This window comes from Squalius cephalus (genome assembly GCF_949319135.1).
Source record: "Squalius cephalus genome assembly, chromosome: 8".
Lineage (NCBI taxonomy): Eukaryota > Metazoa > Chordata > Actinopteri > Cypriniformes > Leuciscidae > Squalius > Squalius cephalus.
In genome coordinates, this window is record NC_137129.1 from 30,656,602 (window position 1) to 30,675,259 (window position 18,658).

Here is an 18,658-nt window from a genome sequence, read left to right on the forward strand (position 1 = left end):
GCGTTAATAGCTATTAGGTTACAATAGTCGGGGGCGCGTCTCTAGGCTAACGAGCTATGACGTAGAGATGAACGCGCGAACGGTTTCATTTATATCTTTCGTTTATCATTCAAAGTGAAAAAGCAAAAAAATATATAAAATGAACATTAGCAAAGAAACTAAACGTTTAGTAAATAAGTGAAAAAACCAATATTCCTTTGTTTTCATGCAGAATGTAAATATGATTTGATTGTGGTAAAAGAGTGCATCCATGCTTCCACACTAGTTAGACCATTGTCTACCTCAGCTGAGGAAAGGGTGTGTGGCGGGAATCCTTCCATCTCACCCGAGACCTCCAGCGCGCGCAGCGATACCTCGAGTCCCTCGCGAACACTTCCGCACTGGGAATGCGCGTGGCGCCGAGCGCTGACCAGAGGGGCACAAGTGATCGTATTGTTTTTCTTTCCACACTTCTTACACCGTTTTTTGATCTACCTCTTGTTAGAAAAGTATTTAAATTAGAGGCATATTGCTATTTGTTAGAATCTATAGGGTCATATCCCATCTGTCCCTTTCCTCACAGAAAAAAAAATATCATTAAAAAAAAAAAATCATGTATGGCTAGGCTTTAAAGATGACTAAGAAAATGATTTCATTTTTGCCTGCAATTTATTCTCTGCTAACTGATTTGAAACCTCACCTAATTGCTTTTTCCCCCTTTTTCTTTCCGCTTCTTGGTTTGGTGGTGTGGCTTCCTTGTATTGGGCTTTATTTCTTGCATAGGTATTGTATTAAAGGTCAAAGTGTTTAATTTGGAAACTGATTAATGATGGCTATAGAATTTTTTTTCAAGGGCCTGCTTCATTTCTTGCTTATGAAATATGAACAATGGAGTCTTTATTTTTTACCTTTTTCATGTCTTATGGATGCTACAGTTTTTTTTTTTTTTTCTGTTTTTTTTTTTCTTTTCTTTTTTGACCGATCTGATCCAATTTCATTTCATGGCTGTGTTGTGTGGTGAATCATGTTTCAGTGGGAATGTGATGTGGAATTCTGGGATCTGGAATAGTTCCCGGGAAAAAACGTGGTCCGATTTCAGCATGATAAGCAACATCCCCTCCGACCGTGCTTGTGCGCCCTCACACACCTCCACTTGTCAAATGCCTCTGATACAAAGAAAATAATTAAAAGTCAAGTTGGCTCCTAGCAACCATCGTTTGTGATTCCTTGGCTGTTCTTTGTGTCCATATTTGTCACTTTGTGAACTGGAAGGTTGTTCCCTCCCCATCCCCAAAACTAGTCTAATTTCAGTTAAAATACAATGACCCCTACAAAGGTTGAAGAATTTTCAAAATGGGTTATCAATATATAAAAATGGCTGATACATTAGCAGATAGTGGTTTAGAAAGTTTATTAGAATATTTTTGTATATACAGCACTTACAGTAGTGGTTAATTATATTTAGAGTGCTGTCAAATTAATTTAAATACCCAACCTGCATGTATGTAATCAATACAAATTTCCCAAATTCATGTCATAAGAAGAAATTGTTAGTAAAGTGTTTTCTTATGAAATAACAGCTTAATTACCATCAACTGAAAGACATCGGTCCTTCACCAAAAAAGTGCACCAAATCCACTCCCCAAACATTCAAAAATGAATCCAATATCTCTTGAACATATGAAGAGTTGAGATGCAAAACCTCTAAGTGCCATCTGAAATTTTCTTCTAGAATGATCATTTTTATCAAGCTCATATATTTAATTTCAGTAATTTCCCTTAAATGACAATGAAAATTACCTATACCTATTACCTATAGTCATTTAAGTGAAATTACTGAAGCTTGATAAAAATGATCATTCTAGAAGAAAATTTCAGATGGCACTTAGAGGCTTTTGCATCTGAACTCTTCATATTCAAAACCGTATCTTCTCAGAACATTACACTACCATTCTCACTCAACTTTCTCATCCTTTCTGCACATTAAGAAACATTTCATATGAACATGTCAAATCAAATGCCACAAAGCTTCACTCAAAATTGGCCAAAAGCGGTAATTTTCAGCTTTAAGTCCTGGTTCATAGATCTGGTATATTTGAGCTCATTCATCCCCTATCTCCCATTAAAAATCTTTAAAGCTTGTATGTGCGGTTACTAAAATGCTTTGATTATTTATTCTAACTTAACTGAATAGAAGATGCCAGAGTAATCTAATCTTGCTGAAAACACTGGTCTACGAGATCACTTGTTATTCTTATAGATAGACTACAGCTTTGAGTGATGTATCGAATAAATAGCAGCTGCAGAAACTAGACGCTGCGACATCTCGGATCAGTCTATTGTGGCCTTTCTGTCAATAAATGACTTCTCTCCTCGTCGGCAGAGAACAGAGCTGCTCTTAGTCCGCTTAAACTCCAGCTACCAGCATTTCTCTCTGCGTCCTCCAGCATAGAGCGTCTCACTGGACGATACACCTTATATCGCCTAAAAGGAATAGAAAAAAATGAAGGGATTAAGATTCGTATTATGTTTTTAAAACATCAGTTTGGTTAGTGGTACTCACTTGTAAGCCATGATGGCAATGAATGCAAAGATGGAAATAAGCACAGCGCTGGAAGACAGAACCACCTCAGCAACATGGGAGGATTTAGGAGAGTCTAAGAAGAGGGATACAATTAAAAAAAAAAAAAAATCCTCAGCCAATTATAATTATAGAAATATAAGTCTGTATATTTATACATTTCTAAATCTTTATAAATGTTTGATTTAAAGTGAAATATTTGTGAGGAAAAAAACAGAAAAAGCTCAGTTTAGAGACACCCCTTTAGTGAATTTAAGGGGGGGGGGGGGGAGCAACTAGTGACTTTTTGGACTGCTGGTTAACATTTAGTCAGTCACTATATCATACTTCTGTCTGACAGAAAATATGTAAATGATCAGCTATGTATTATATACTATATATAATATTAAAATACAGTATGTGAGCACATATTAGGAGTTGGTGCATTACGTCATCTAGCAACATTTAACAACTTTTTTGAGCAGGCTTTAGCTACTTTCCATTGGAAATAGTTGGCAACACTAAACAAAAATGAGCTGAAAAAAATCTATACATTTTACATAAAACACTTAAATGAAAATGAGAAAATTTGCCTTGGCAACTAACTGAAATAAGTTCAGGTAAAATGACCAAAACTAAAACTGAAGTAAAAATAAATTGAAATATATTTTTAGAAACTAATAAAAACAGCAAAAGCACGTAACAAAATAAATGTAAAATTATACGGAAAAAAAGCTCATTCAGAATATTAAATGCTATAATTTTATAGAAATAATACTAAAATAACTTTGTATCAATATATATTATAAAAAATTGGTAACATTACTTTTGATGGTCCCTTTTGAACATTCAGCTGTCTAGAAGTAACTTCATGCCAACTTATTCTAACCCTACCAGTCTACTAATACTTTACTAATGTTAGTTAGTAGACATGTAGGTGCAACATTACTTATAGTCAACAGAATGTGTTAAAAGGACCATCAAAATAAAGTGAAACCTGATAATTCGATAAAAAAAAAATAAATCATTTCAAGGGACACTACATACAAACTTACTCTTGTCAGGGCTGTTGCCAATTGTGACTGAGGTGGTGGTGGCAAGAGCCAAGCCTCCAGGCACACCCAGCGTGATGTTGACACAGTAAGTGCCCGGCGTTTGGAAAATGCGTGTCAAACTGATCTTGCAGCCCTCGCCGTAAGGGGCCACGTCCTCACACAAGATATTCCTGACCTCCTGACAGGCGGAGTTGGCCACTATGGTGCAGGCCACTGAGGGAACACTGAGAAAAGGAGGGATGATGCTCAATTATATAGGGTGTGATCCACACTTCATCTGTGTTGTAAATGTGACTGAATGTTTTTGACATATGACGGTGACGTGCTGTGAAATGTCTCAGCTGGAGGGCCTCAAAATGCTCACTGCAGATCAGAATCAACTACATCTAAAAATGCTCTTCACTTTCTGTCTTCTCATGTGAAGCACATGATCTTCTGTCTGCTTTTTATATATAGGCTATATATATATGCGGTTTGTCTAAATCTTACCTGCCTGAGCATGTCACCATGAAGTTTACAGATGTGTTGGAAATTTTGTCAGCTGACACTTTTAAAATCTGATTAGCTGGCAGATTCTGAAGAGCTGGAGGAGGTTCTGTAGAAACAGACATAAAAAAAAAATTTCTAAATAAAAAACAATAATGAAAAGTACAAAACATACCAGTGTTATTTTAGAATCTCTGATATATTAATTTCTTTTTTGTAATATTTTGGAGTATATTAGATTTTATTTGTATATTTTCTGTTTGCATTTTACGTTTAAATTTAGCATTTTTAGGCATGGTTTCACAGACAGGGCTTAGATAAAGCCAGGATTAGGCCTTAGTTCAATAAGGACATTTGAGTAGCTTTTTTAAACGTGCCTTAGGAAAAAACAACACATGGCAGTGCAATTTGCTTCCAGTTAAACCAGCTCAAACATGCATTTTAGTCTGTGAAACCAGCGGGGACGTTTTTTAGTTTATTTAGTTCAACTTAAACGTGCAGAAAGCGATTTCTGAGAAACACTGTTGATATTTGAAATCAATCCAAACAAACACAGTTGTGATGTCCAGTTAGCGAACTAATCGTTCTTTTGAACCGGTTCTTTTTAGTGAACTGGCTGAACCAGTTCACCATATTGGACTGAAACGTCTGAAACAGTTTGTGGCTCAAATCAGCACAGATCTACCAAGTTACTCAATCAAACACTTTCAGATGTGTCTGACAGTCATACCATCTTGAAATGAGCCAATATCCGGGAGTATATGATCCTTTGATGCGGGTTTTTGCCAACTCATTCTGCACTCCAGTTAGTCCAACAGTACACTGAACTGAAAACAGTCTTTCGGGCATGTCCGATATGCTAAGAATTGTGTGCAGAGGGTTTCATAATGTGGCAAAATGTATGTTTCTGATGTCTTTTGCTGAAAAGCATAAAGTATAACAAATTAAAGGTATTGGAAGAATGCAAGAGTGGATGTCTCTTTTATCATAGCAGAAGCTAAAATAATGCTTCGCGAAACATAAAGCAAAGATGATGAACGAATGACAAGGAAGAACAGAAAATGAACATATACAGTACACAGAAGTATACAAGCAAGAGTTTGTTGTTAGTTGCCAGAAGCACAACAGCTGCGTTTCCATTACCTTCATATTGCGCAAATTGAAATCATTAATTGAAAATACGCCCAATGGAAACGCATCAATTTCACAAAAACTCCCATATATACTGTAGGAAAACCGTTTTTAAGCTTGTGTGAGGTGGTAACATAGGTCCTAAAGCTGTTGCCTGATCATAACCTTTATTTTTTCCAGTGATATTCCCCTGAGCTTTTCTCTTTTGTAATGTCTCTCAGCCATCTCTCTTTCTAAAGTCTTTCTTCAAATCTCCCTCTTGCTCACTCTCTCTCCTCCCCCATCATGAGTGGACACGCCCCCTACTGCTGATTGGCTACAAGTTTGTTGTGTTGCTCCTTCTCATCCACTTTCAACTAGTCTAGAACTCTAGACGCACCCTAGCGGCAGCAAAATGTATTTTGCAGCCAGGGTAGTCTAGCAACTCTCCATTGACTTTCGTGCTGGAAAAACCTAAATTGGGTCAGGCCAATCACGTCGTGTATAGAGTAGGCGGGGCGGGCTTAACATAATGACGACAGAGTTGCGACGATTTCCTGCTAACTGTTACTTGAAAACAAAGAAGAGCTGCTGCTGGAGAACAGTCTTTCGAAACGGCTTTGTCCGCGACTCTGGAGGACTTGGAGTTAAGTTCTTTGAGAAAAGAGCAAAGAACGGCACTTAAATAGTCGATTGTCGAGTTCACGCGCATAGGTTTAGTACCTATGATCATGTGCGTGAACTCGACAATCGACTACTGTGGACTTCGACCGAAAAACAGGATGTAAATACAGGTATGTGCGCTATCTGAATTAACATCACTTTTATTCATATCTTTCACATCTACTGCAGTCAGATTCACCCGTGTTCACTCCTAAGGAATCACTCACATGGCTGTGCACTTGTAATGACACATAAAGGATGTTAAGAGGCTAAAAGCAGGTTTAAAACTTGCCCCATTGAAGTCAACAGGGTGCAAATTTTAAAAAGAGGATAACACGGTGTAGGCAACACCGATTTTTGTCGTTGTTCTCTGTACTGACAGCACTCCAAATTTACCAAAAAAATTAGCTCAATGTTAAAATTGACCAGAGTTCTCCTTTAAGTCATTCTTAAAAAAGGAAGATGTGTTCGTAGTTTTGCCGGCCAGATTCAAAAGTTGAATCTATCAACTAACGTTAGCTCCGCTGTTGGGAAAACGCTCTGGTTGGTTGAAGCGCTGTCCTATTGCGTGCAGAGTGAATTTGAAAGACAGCCGTTTATCCCGCCTCTCGGATTGAGCCGTGTCTATGGTGAGTTGCCAGACCAAACATCTTGATGTAGGTCTGGCTTGCCAGGCTAACTTTCAACAGCATTTCTCAGAAATTGCTTACTGCACCTTTAAATTAAAATGAGAAATGTAGCTTTTTTAAATTTAATTTTATTTCAGTTATTGTTTATTTTATTATAAACAATTATTTTTTAATGGTTTTAGTTTTAGCTAACTATAACCCTGATACAAACCCCAAAAATTTGTGGTCTGGTAATCTTCTTACCAATGATGATTATCTCGCCTTCAAATGAACCATACATGTGGCGGAAACAGTCGGACTCCTTGAAGTGTGTGTGTTTGATCATCGGCGGAGAGGTGGGCTGCTTATAGGTTGAACTGGCCTCAGGTACAGCAGTTGCTGTAATAGATGTCACCTCTGAATCAGTTTGCAATGGTTCGGTTGTTGGAACAGCAGTTGTATGAACTTGAGGGGTTGTACTTGGTGAAGGATTGGTGATGATAGAAGCTAGAGAATAGTTAAAAAGTATTAAATACATTGTACAACCCCAAATCCAGCAAATTTGGGACATTCTGTAAAATGCAATAAAATCAAGAATCTGTGAATTGTTAACTCTATTTCAGCTTTATTTAACTGACAAAAGTACAAGAAAAGATTTCCAATGTTTTCACTGAACAACTTAGCTGTATTTTGTAAATAATTGTTGATTTTGGTGGCTGCAACACACCAAAAAAAGTTGGGTAGAGGCATGATTACAACTGTTAATTTCACTTTTTAAAAGTTTTGGGAATTGAGGATACTAATTGTTTAAGTTTTGCAAGTGGAATTGTTGCCTAATCTCGTCTGATATCAGAAATCTGTTCAACAGTCCGTGGTCGTCGTTGTCTGATTCTGCTTTTGATGATAGGCCATACATTTTCAATAAGAGACCGATCTGGACTGCAGTCGAGCACATCCACTCTAGAGTGTCTAAGAAACCACTCTGTTGTAGAACATGCTGAATGAGGCCTGGTTCCCAGGAAAGATGTCATCTTGATGGCAGTTTATGTCTCTGTACAATCCAAATATACGCCTCCACTACGTCAATGTACCTTCACACACACCCATGCTGTTTGCACTGATGCACCTCATACCATGACAGATGTTTGCTTTTGTACCTGTCGCTGATGATAGTCTGGATGGTCCCTTTCATCTATCTATGGGACTGAGAACTCAATGTCCGTTTTCCCCCAAAACAAGCTTAAACATGGACACAACTGATCGCAGCACACGTTTCCACTGTCTTTTAGACCATCTGAGATGAGCTCAGGCCCGGAGAACTCGCCGGCATCTCTGCATTAAACAGATGTATAGATTTCTCCTTGAAGTAACAGAGATTCGAGTCGCATTTCTTGTGACAAAAGTTTTTCAAAGAACTCCCGAGCACATGTGGATATATTTAACAGAGCAGCAAGATGGTTTCTCATGCAGTGCCGTATGAGGGCTCAAAGGTCACACTCCTTCAACAGAGGTTTCCTGCCTTGCCCTACATCTACTGAGATCTATGGATTCCCTGAATCTTTTCACAATATTATGGTAGATGGTGAAAGACATAAATTCTTTGCAATCTTGCTTTGAGAAATGTGATTTTTGAATTGTTTGACAATTCACTCGTGATATTTGGCTCTATGTGATGAGCCATGATCCATCTTTGCTTGCAAAGACTGAGAAGCTCTTTTACACTTAATCACGATACCCTCACCTATTACCAATTTACCTGCTCATTGTGGACTGTTTCAAAAGTGTTTGACTTGGATATTGTATCTTTTTTTTTTTTTTTTGCCTCAGTCCCAACTTTTTTTGTTGCAGCCATCAAAATCAGCATTTGTTTATATTTACAAAATACTATTAAGTTGTTCAGTGAAAACATTGGAAATCTTTTCTTTGTACTTTTGTCAGTTAAATAAAGATGAAAGAGAATTAACTAACCACAGATTCTTGATTTCATTGCATTTTACAAAAGGGGCAACTTTTCAGGATTTGGGGTTGTAGAAATGTCCTTTACGTGTTCTGTTTGTAGTCAGTCATATTAGAATTTTTTGTTGCTTCAAATACAACTTGTCTTACCCTTGGTGGTCTCCATTTTGCTTGTGAATGCATGAGTGCCAGGAGGTAGAGTAGGCATTGCTGAAACACAAAACACATCAAACAGAATGCTGTATATTGGCTGGCCTTTAACATGACAGCAGTTTTAAGCATAAGTGTCCAGATTTTGACCTGATTTTATTGGATAATAATGAATATTATATGTCTGGCTTAGATAAGAGGATATCTGTTGTCTAGGAGCGTAAAGTGCCTGTGTTGATGAGATTACCTGGGGTAGGAGCCTGTGTGAAGTGCATTGGTGTTGGAGTCGGTGGTGGGCAGGGTACACGGAATGATGCCACCACTAAGAGCTTGACTGTAACATTTCCAAGCGTATTGTATGCATGGGTTGCCACATTGCTGTGGGTGACCAACTGGTTGCCATCCCGAAAGTCCCAACTGAAGTCCACCGCATCAGCTGTCTTCAGATAGTTACTTGGGTCGTGGATCTGGACGTTGAAAATCACATCAGACCCTCTGACAAAGATGTTTTTGTCAGTTATGCTGGCTGCTTGTTTCTGGGAAATGTTCACAGAGAGCGGAATCTTATCTGGATGAAAGAAAAACCTTGGTTAAAATCGAAAATTGATCAATAAAAGAAGTTGAAGGGGTTTTAATCTTTATATATATATACACTGAACAAAATTATAAACGCAACACTTTTGTTTTTTCTCCCATTTTTCATGAGCTGAACTCAAAGATCTAAGACTTTTTCTATGTACACAAAAGGCCTATTTCTAGTGTTCAAAAATCTGTCTAAATCTGTGTTAGTGAGCACTTCTCCTTTGCCGAGATAATCCATCCACCTCACAGGTGTGGAATATCAAGATGCTGATTAGACAGCATGATTATTGCACAGGTGTGCCTTAGGCTGGCCACAATAAAAGGCCACTCTTAAATGTGCAATTTTATTGTATTGGGGGAGTCCCGGAATTCCTGGAAGCTGAAAATATCCCAGTTCTTGCATGGCCAGCACTGTAAAAAGTGAACAGTTGGATCAACTTAAAAAAATTACTTCAATTGGTAACACCTAAAGAAATTAAGTTTTCTCAACTTAAATTATCACGTTTTTCATGATAAAACATGTCAGCCACTGAGCATGTTTAGGAATGCTCTGGATCGGCACTTCAGATGCAAAAGCCTCTAAGTCCGTCTAACGTTTTTCTTTAATATTAACATTTTTATAAGGCTCCTATGTATAGGTTTCTACCCAAGTACCGGCATTTCTGAATGGGCTGAGGCTGCGATTTAGTGAGTTTGAAGTGAAAATATTTGATGAACGTATACTGTGCACGGAGAGCATTCACCCAGTATAATTATCTCATTTTTGACAGAGGTGGCTTTTAGAGGCTTTTGCATCAGAGGTTTTCATATATATATATATATATATATATATATATATATATATATATATATATATATATATTAAGGCTGCATTTATATAGGCTACATTTATTTAATTAAAAAATACAGAAAAAAACTGTAATATTGTGAAATATTATTGCAATTTAAAATAACTGGTTTCTATTTAAATATATTTTAAAATGTAATTTATTCCTGTAAATTTCAGCAGCCATTACCCCAGTCTCAATTACTAAGCCTAAAAAATCATTATAATATGCTGACTTGTCAGATATTATTGGTGCTCAATTATCAATAATGGTTCTTATTATTATCAATGTTCAAAATAGTTTTTGCTGCTTAATAATTACTGGAAACTATGATACATTTTTCAGGATTTTTTTTTGGATTAATAGAAAGTTCAAAACATTTATTCAACAAGTTCAACTCAACATTTATTTAAAATGTAAGCATTTTGTAACATTATAAATGTCTTTTCTGTCACTTTTGATTAATTTGAAGCATCCTTGCTGAATAAAAGTATCAATTTCTTTCTTTTCTTTTTTAAAAATAAATCTTACCCAAAACGAAATAATTACATAATAAAGGTCATATATTGAATTATATAATAATATTAATAGTATAATAAAAAACAATATTATACATATAATATTATTTATATATTGAAATCTATATATATACAAGGGACATTTATGATCCTGTACATAAATATGACTAAAAGTAACTGGCAGACCTGTTATGAAGAACACAGTACTGTCCGTAGAGAGCGGGCTGTACTTTCTGCGCTCACGTTTACGATAAACCATCACTTCCATCACACCGGCTCCAAATGTCATGTTAGTGGTGTTCAGGGTCAGATGGGAGGAGGAGCCATCACATGTCTCAAAATACTGGCCTGTGAGGGAAAAACCACAGGATGATGGTACATTAGTGTGGTTACACTGATATCATTTGGGTCAGTGAATGGTTGAAACTCACCCATGGTGTGCCACACATAGACATAACCTCTACGTCTCCAGTCATTGGTCTGAGGAAAAGGCTTTCCATCAGGAAAAACATTGCACCTCTTCAAATCTGTACACTTCCCAAAGCCATAGTCATCCAACCAGGATGTCCAGTTAAACACATACCCTGAACGCACCTGCCCATTAGCTGAAAAAAAGCAAAGGGGTTGAACAGATGAAAAAATAATGTGTGATATGTAAATGCAACCTTTTGAAATACAGCTCATTTTTTCCCCTTGCAATTGTGCGTAGAGATTATAGGGGTATGAAGCACCTGAGGCCTCCATCATACCGTCGTCACAGTGCTCGTCATACACCAGATTGCCACTGCTGTCCTCCGTCTGGCATGGTGGGAACTCCAGAGCTGCAGTGAACGACATGCACGAGCCGTTCATTGCAGGGCTGTCGCTCGTGAGGCGCACCTTCGGTGGTTTGTCTGTGATGTTCACGAGAGAGCATTGAATGATTATTGTGTGAGGTCATTTCTGTAAAGCACTTTACAATACAGATTGTTTCAAAGCAGCTTTATAGAGATAACAGGAAAATGCAACAAAGTCCAGAAGAAAATAGCGTCACAGTCCAGCTTAAGTAAGTTCAGTGATGTTTCATTTTGTTGTAAAAAAGTTATTAATTTTGTTCATTTATATATATATAGCCGCTCTGGAGAAAACCGTGATGTCATCGTCCAGCTTTAATGTACATTTTTATTCCTGTCATGCAGTATTTTTTCATGTCTCCAATTTAATGTGAGATTAATATTTTTTTTCTCAATATCTGTTAACATAATGGAGAAACATTTTTAAAAATATTAATCTCACAATTTTAAAAAATGGAAATTATAAAAGGACAAAATGGCAATTTCTAAAACGTTTTCTTTGGAATATTGTTTAAATTGGAACCTTTTTTGGGGGGGGGTTTTCGTGTGGCCTTAGTATGACCTTTCCATCTTGTCAAACTTTTAGAATATCACTTAACTAATGAGATCCTGGATGTAAGAGATATCATTTTGGTGGGAAAACATCAGCACATATATCTGTAAGTATGGGGTGCGTCTCAATCAGCTCCCTAGTTCAGTAGTCAGGGCACTGATCAGGGAGTCTGCCATTTTAAGGGCTGTCTAAGTCGCAAAATAATTCCAGTTCACTGAAACTTTCGCTTTCTAAACAATCCCACAATGTATAATGAAAACCAGGGAGCATCGATGCTCACTATGCTGCATCCGAAATCGTATACTTTCCTATAGCAGGCAAAAAACAGTAGCCTATGTGACAAAAGTAGTATGTCTAAATTCACAGTCCTCATAAAAGAGTTGGCAAAAAGTAGCTTCCTTAAGCAAATTACTCTCCTGGCGACATTCTTAAGTGTGCATACTATCCCATGAGGCCACTGGAGAGGATTTGTGAATGGCATGTTAATGAAGACATGGCGAATGTAGTATCCATCCAGATTATATTCACATTCATACTATAAAGAACACACTTTTTAGCGGTCGTGGAGTAGCCTAATTAATTATTCAAAATAAGTAGGCTACATACTCAAATAGGCTATATGCAATTTCTGACACAGCCAGCCCCGTTCCCTTAATGAAAGTTCTGAAGTGTGAAACATAGCCTACATCCCGCCAACCAACTCATCACACACACACAATAACATGTAGGCCTAATAGATGTGTTGAAAAAACAAACCATTGTTTTATTATAAATGAATTATTTAACTCTTTCCCCGCCAAAAATGGAATTTTCCGTTATTTGTGAGAAAACGCTTCCCAGACAAACAGAATTTTCCTGGCTTCTGTTGTTTTCACTGTAATGCGCAAGGGCCCCTAGGGGGCGCTATGACACATCTCCTGAAAGAGTACTGAATCTCTTGATTAAAACACTGAAATGCTAGAAATACATCAAAGTTTATTTAGATTGCGGAGGCATCGGATAGATGTGATATTTTGGGTACCTGCTTATGTAAGTAAAAAAGGGGAATGAGAGAGCAGACAAAATAGGAACAAAAAAATCAACCAGGATGAGCGATGTTATAAATATTCCCTTTGGTAAAGGAGAAGCTAAGGCAGTGATCAAAAAATCACAGAAAGTGCAGAACATAATGTTTCATTGTAGGAAATACAGGGAAGAGAGGATTAGACTAAAGCAAAAGATAAGTCAGGCGGGAAGAAAATGGAACCTTGAGGGTGTATTGGGAACAACAGGAGAAGGGGGAAAAGATACATAGAAAGCTGTTGTGGAATACCTGAAGGATATAGGGGTATATACTATAAGATTTAGTTTATGTATTTTTAATAAAATAATAAGTCATGGTTGCAATCCGCCATAAAACTAAAAGAAGAAGATCAAAGCACAGGCTAAGTATTAAGCAGAATTAAGCTTTTTTTTTTATGAGGGTATATTCTTTCTATTGATATATTGCATGTTCAGATATTCATACAACAAAATATTCTGGGGACCATGACATTTTTGTGAAAATGATCAAAAACGAATGTTCAAAAAATTATTAAAAAAAAGAAATACGCCAGCGGGGAAAGATTTAATAGGCCTATAGCATAAGCATAGCCTACATCACTAGACAGGTATAGTGAACATAAGTTAGCTAATATTATCATTTATTTACGGCTGAAATTATGCACATAGGCCAATGTAACAGGCAAATGTTGCAAATATGCAACAAGCAATGTATTTATCATAATGTAGGCTACTTTAAATAACATGTAAAAAATAATGTCTGAACGATATCAGTTCTGCTGTTGTACATAACAGCAGTGTATATACAATGAGGACGTTATCATGTCACCGGAAATAGAGTCATTAGTGTCTCTATTTTTTCTATAGTAGGCCTATATAGTAGGCCAATACTCATTAGTTACTACTAATACTACTAGTAACTCATTACTACTAGCGTAGTGAGCCAGGGTCCTTACTGTCCTTACAGTGCCTGAATTGGTGAACACGATATGTTGATTCCCGACCGAGGGAGCTAGAGAGCTGATTGAGACGCAACCATTGGCAATTTGATGAATTCTGTCATGTGTGCTATTAGCTGGCTTGTCTCACTCTAAAACTTTACATTATGCTTGCTAAAAGTCCAGAAATTATTTTGATATCACAATTATTAAAACTGGGGTAATAATTATCTCATATCTATTGTGTAAATATAAATAATCATGTTATAATTAATACACTTTGAGTGCCTGTACTCTTAAAAATAAGGTTCTGTATTGGCATCGATTGTTCCATGAAGAACCTATAACATCCACTGAACCTTTCCATTAGCCTACTCAAAAGGTTCTTTATAGTGGAAAAATTTTTTTCTTTCTTCACACTAAAAAACATGTTTGTTTGTTTGTTTGTTTGTTTAATAACAATTCACTGTAAAGTTCATTGTGGAACCAAAAATGGTTCTTCTGTGCATTTCTGAAGTGTGTGTACAATTTTATACAAATTATTTGATATTTATTTCACTCAAGAATGATCTTTTGGATCAAAATAAGTAAGACTGATAGGCTATTTGACAGAACTCTTACCATGTCTGCGAGTCAGCTGTTGTTTGATGGGGGGATACAGAGATTCGTCCCAAGGGTTCGTGTCCGGATCCCATCCAGGGATTGGGAACGGAAAAGGGAGCTTGTGTTTGTGAGGGAACATGTCACCATAAGCTGCACTCATGACAAGGGAAAACAGATATTTTAAAAGCATTGTGAATGAAAATAAAGCCATGCAAAACTCAGGGCTCCATTGCACAAGCATTTCTTCGCTATGGAACTGTTTCATGTAATTAAATGGACAATAATTTACATGAATTAGTCTTGAAATGTTATAAACCATAACAGGGAAAACTGGGCTAGTTGTCTCACAGGGAATTTGCCACTTTTCACTGGGCTATATCTACAAAAACAGAGGTGAACGTAAAAATATCAACCTACTAAAAAGCCCCAGATATAGCCTTCCCAAAAAGAAGTCTTAAAATGCGCTTAATTTACGCACTAACTTTATCCATGCGTATCGATACTTTTAACGAACTCAGATAATAAAAAGAAAAGACTAGAAAGCATATTCGCACAGTCTGAACGAAATGTTGAGGAAAGTATTTTCACAAGACTGACTGAAGTATCGTAGCCTAATTAGTTTCATGAGACTGCAGCGCGCGGACGAAACCAATTATTCCAACACACTGTAAAACATTTTTAAGTTATGTAGGCTATAGCCTATCATATGTTTTACCAAGCATAATTTACGTCGATTTGGGGGGAATTTAGAAATAGCAACCTGGAATATTTTATACTACACCCTATATAAGATTGTTTTAGTGGTTTAGCCTATATAAAATCACCTTGATTCAACAATCACTTGTCCAAAAACGTAAAAACTGTATTATAAAAATGTGCGGACAGCATGTAACAATTATAAACATAGCCTACTGATTACTTTTTTTTTAACTAATCATTTCGTTAAAAAAAGTTTTTACTTACTTTTTTTGCTGTTCGTTATAGGAACGAAAAATGCCCATGCCAGCACAAGTAACATTTCCAAATGCATCATGTCGACTTTTTGGGTGAACATACAAATAGTGATCAGATTGGGTTTTTTTTCCTTGTATGTCCCACTCTGCCAGTCCAGCTGCTCGTCCCAGACCCCTCAACTCTCTTCTGCTCAGTCACTCGCACGAGCTCTAATTTAATACAACAATCATGTGACGTTTCTGTAACAAGAAGCATCTGATTCTTAATTGGGATGTATGAGCGCGAGCTGAGAGGAGACCTCGGAGTCTCATGTTGGCGTGACCCTTGTTGCTTTCTCCTTGTATTTCGAAACACAAGCTATTTCAAAATAATCTTATTTTTCTTAGACTGTTGTCTGAGACTTTAGGCTTTATAGTCTTGTCCAAAACAAATGGTAGGCTACATTGTAGCCTTTTTAATGGCCCATTATATTAGATATCCTTGATCTGTAGAGTCCTTTTTTTTTTAATTTTTTTTATTTGAGGGTCAACGACAAGTAAGAATGATTATATGTGGACATTTAAAAAAAAAAAAAACGTATATACAAGTTATTAAAAATGTAATATTTGGATTGATAATTTCATACATTTTTAAAAATCCTTTATAAAATTTCAACAAAATTTCTGACCTGGGATACACTTGGGTGTACAATTTGATAATTATTTTTAAAAAGTTTTGAATCACGAAAATGATGAAGTTTTCTTTGAGTTACTCTGTTTGACCTGAACTAACCTTGCCTTTTCATTAAAAAGGTAAAAATATATTTTCCACTGACTTAGATTTGGGGACAATATTGTTTAAATATAGTCCTATAAAACTTCACTGCTAGTGCTAGGCATTTAACCCCCACGAAAATCGACTATAAAAAAAATTTAAGTCAAACATTTAAAACATGTTAATCAGAAGAGGTTTATTGAAGCATGAAACATTGTCAGTTTAAAAAAATCATTAAAGTCTTGCTGCGGTGGCTAACTAATATTATGTAGACTACGTTTTTATTGTTTTAGGCTATTTGTGTTGCACAGAATGTCCGTTGACAGTAAAAGAGATTAAATAGACTAAATAACATATTCGCACAGTCTGGTGGTGAATGAAATAGTCAGAAAAGTATATTGAAATAAACTGGCATGTTTTAGCAGCATAGGGTAAAATATTTTCGTGACAAAACAAGGTCGTGTCATCTAATTGCAAAGCGTTAAAAACCATTTAGAAACTCGGATGTCATAAGATTTCAAGACATATAGCCTAGCTGAGGTTTGCACAAATCCGCGCGCTTTCAGGAGACAAGAGTCATTGGGAAACGGTTGGAGGTCAAAGGGACGAACGATTGCAGAAGATTTGTCGAGCGCAAAGCTCCTTTAATTATTTTAAAGTAAGACTTTAAGATAGTCAGTTAAAATAGCCTACAGTAAAAAAATAAAATTGAATAAAAACATGAGAAAAAATTATTAGGCAGTTATGCGGCATAGTCTAATAACTGTAAATCATAAATGCATCTCTAAATCATCAGCTCATGTTTGCCCATAAGGAAACTGGCATGTCATGTCATCACATGCTTTGATGCGTCTCTCACGAGCTCAGTTTGAAAGTTCCTCCCAGTTTTTAATGTAATCATAATGGCGTGACTTTCCATGACATTTATGTGACATTCATTTATCCTGCCCACCAGAACCAACACTGAAAAGACAGAAATAGTTTAAAAAAGAAAATAACTGATGAAAAGTATGTGGAGACATTCCTATTTTCAAGTAGGCTACAGTCATATCGCGATGTTTCACTGACGACCCTCAGTATCTAGTATAGAGGCTATTATTTTTGTCATTTTTTTGTCGTGAACATCTTGCTTGGGAATATAGCCTTTCACAGCTAGTCATTTAGGCTGTGTATCTTAAATAGATACAATGAAATATATTATCAATATTATATTTAACTGATTAATATAGCTTGATAATGTTTTGCACACACCTCTCTTATTACGAACTGTAGTGATGGGAGAAATTAAGCTTTTCAAAGCTTCGAATCAATTGAACCAATTGCTTCGCAAAATGATTCACTGTTTCGAAGCGTTCGAAACGCCACACGCTGGTGACCCCTGCTGGTCACAACAGTGTAAATGCAACAAAAATTCAGGCCAAACATGCATAAAAACAAACACATTGCAAATGTTTTATTGAAAGTAAATTTGACTAAATCTACTAAATCCATAAAAACCCTTTATTAATCCACTGGAGTAGTATGGATTATTTTATGATGGATGGATGCACTTTTTTGGAGCTTCAAAAACTCAGGCACTATTCAATGCCATTACATAGCTGGGAAGAGCCAGAATATTATTTAATATAACTCAGATCTTCTTCGGCTAAAAGAAGAAACATATACACCTAGGATGGCTTGAGGGTGAGTAAATTGTGGGATAATTTCTATTTTTGGGTGAACTATTCCTTTAACAAACATTCCAATGATTTGATTGTATCTATCAGATTAAGATTAAACACCAAGTGTCTGTGTAATATGTGTTCTTTTATAAATTTCCAGGGCTTGTTTTGTTTGTTCCATGGATTTCTAACAGGCCAATAAGAGACTATTAACTACTATTATTCCTTTTAATTATACTAATGTCTAATTTAAACTTGTACAAATGTATAAAACTGATCAGAGTTTAGGTAAAACCACAGACTGTAATAGGGTAAAACCCATAGACACTTGTTCAATGGTTCGCCGCTGGGTGGCGATCTCAGGGAATCCGAATGAAAACCATTGAATTTTATTTTATTTTTGTATTTTTATATTTTGCAAGAAAGGAAACAGCACTGCATGCATTGAATATGTTAACATAAAAATGACAAACAATAACATCTCAACCAGTAGAAAAATTTGATAATTCTTAATAAACTTGTTGTTCTTATTGTAATGAATGAGTTTAAGAGATTTTACAATAAGGGAAATCACTGCGATATAAAGACATCAAATTTAGGCAAAGTCTTAAGAAATTTGTTTTAGTGAATACATTTCTAAATGCAACACAAAGATTTGACATACAATATTTTCCAGGGAATAACCATGCTTTCTTCCAGTGAATACTGTCAAAAAATGTTCCAGAAAAATGAATGTGTGTGTGTGGTGTGAACCGTTGAACGGCTCTGCTGTGAACCATGACGTAACGACGCCTCGTTTACTGAAATCACGTGACTTTGGCAGTTTGA

The 18,658-nt window shown here is 36.3% G+C and overlaps 1 protein-coding gene across 3 annotated transcripts; it reads right to left on the reverse strand.

The window, feature by feature from the left end:
* Positions 1 to 373: 373 nt before the first annotated feature.
* Positions 374 to 18,567, reverse strand: gpnmb (glycoprotein (transmembrane) nmb). 3 transcript variants are annotated; one of them, XM_079878517.1, is made up of 12 exons: positions 18,495 to 18,567; positions 14,481 to 14,612; positions 11,226 to 11,387; positions 10,926 to 11,099; positions 10,681 to 10,842; positions 8,815 to 9,135; positions 8,568 to 8,627; positions 6,726 to 6,968; positions 4,084 to 4,189; positions 3,595 to 3,818; positions 2,543 to 2,636; positions 374 to 2,463 (listed from the first exon to the last, which is right to left on the reverse strand). In XM_079878517.1, exons 2-12 carry the CDS (start codon positions 14,599 to 14,601, stop codon positions 2,316 to 2,318), a joined length of 1,815 nt encoding a protein of 604 aa, XP_079734643.1. In that variant the 5' UTR covers positions 14,602 to 14,612; positions 18,495 to 18,567; the 3' UTR covers positions 374 to 2,315. The 3 variants fall into 3 exon arrangements, with proteins under 3 accessions (XP_079734643.1, XP_079734642.1, XP_079734641.1); XM_079878516.1 differs by lacking the exon at positions 18,495 to 18,567 and adding an exon at positions 15,426 to 15,606 and having other exon boundaries at positions 11,244 to 11,387; XM_079878515.1 differs by lacking the exon at positions 18,495 to 18,567 and adding an exon at positions 15,426 to 15,604.
* Between the last annotated feature and the right edge of the window lie 91 nt (positions 18,568 to 18,658).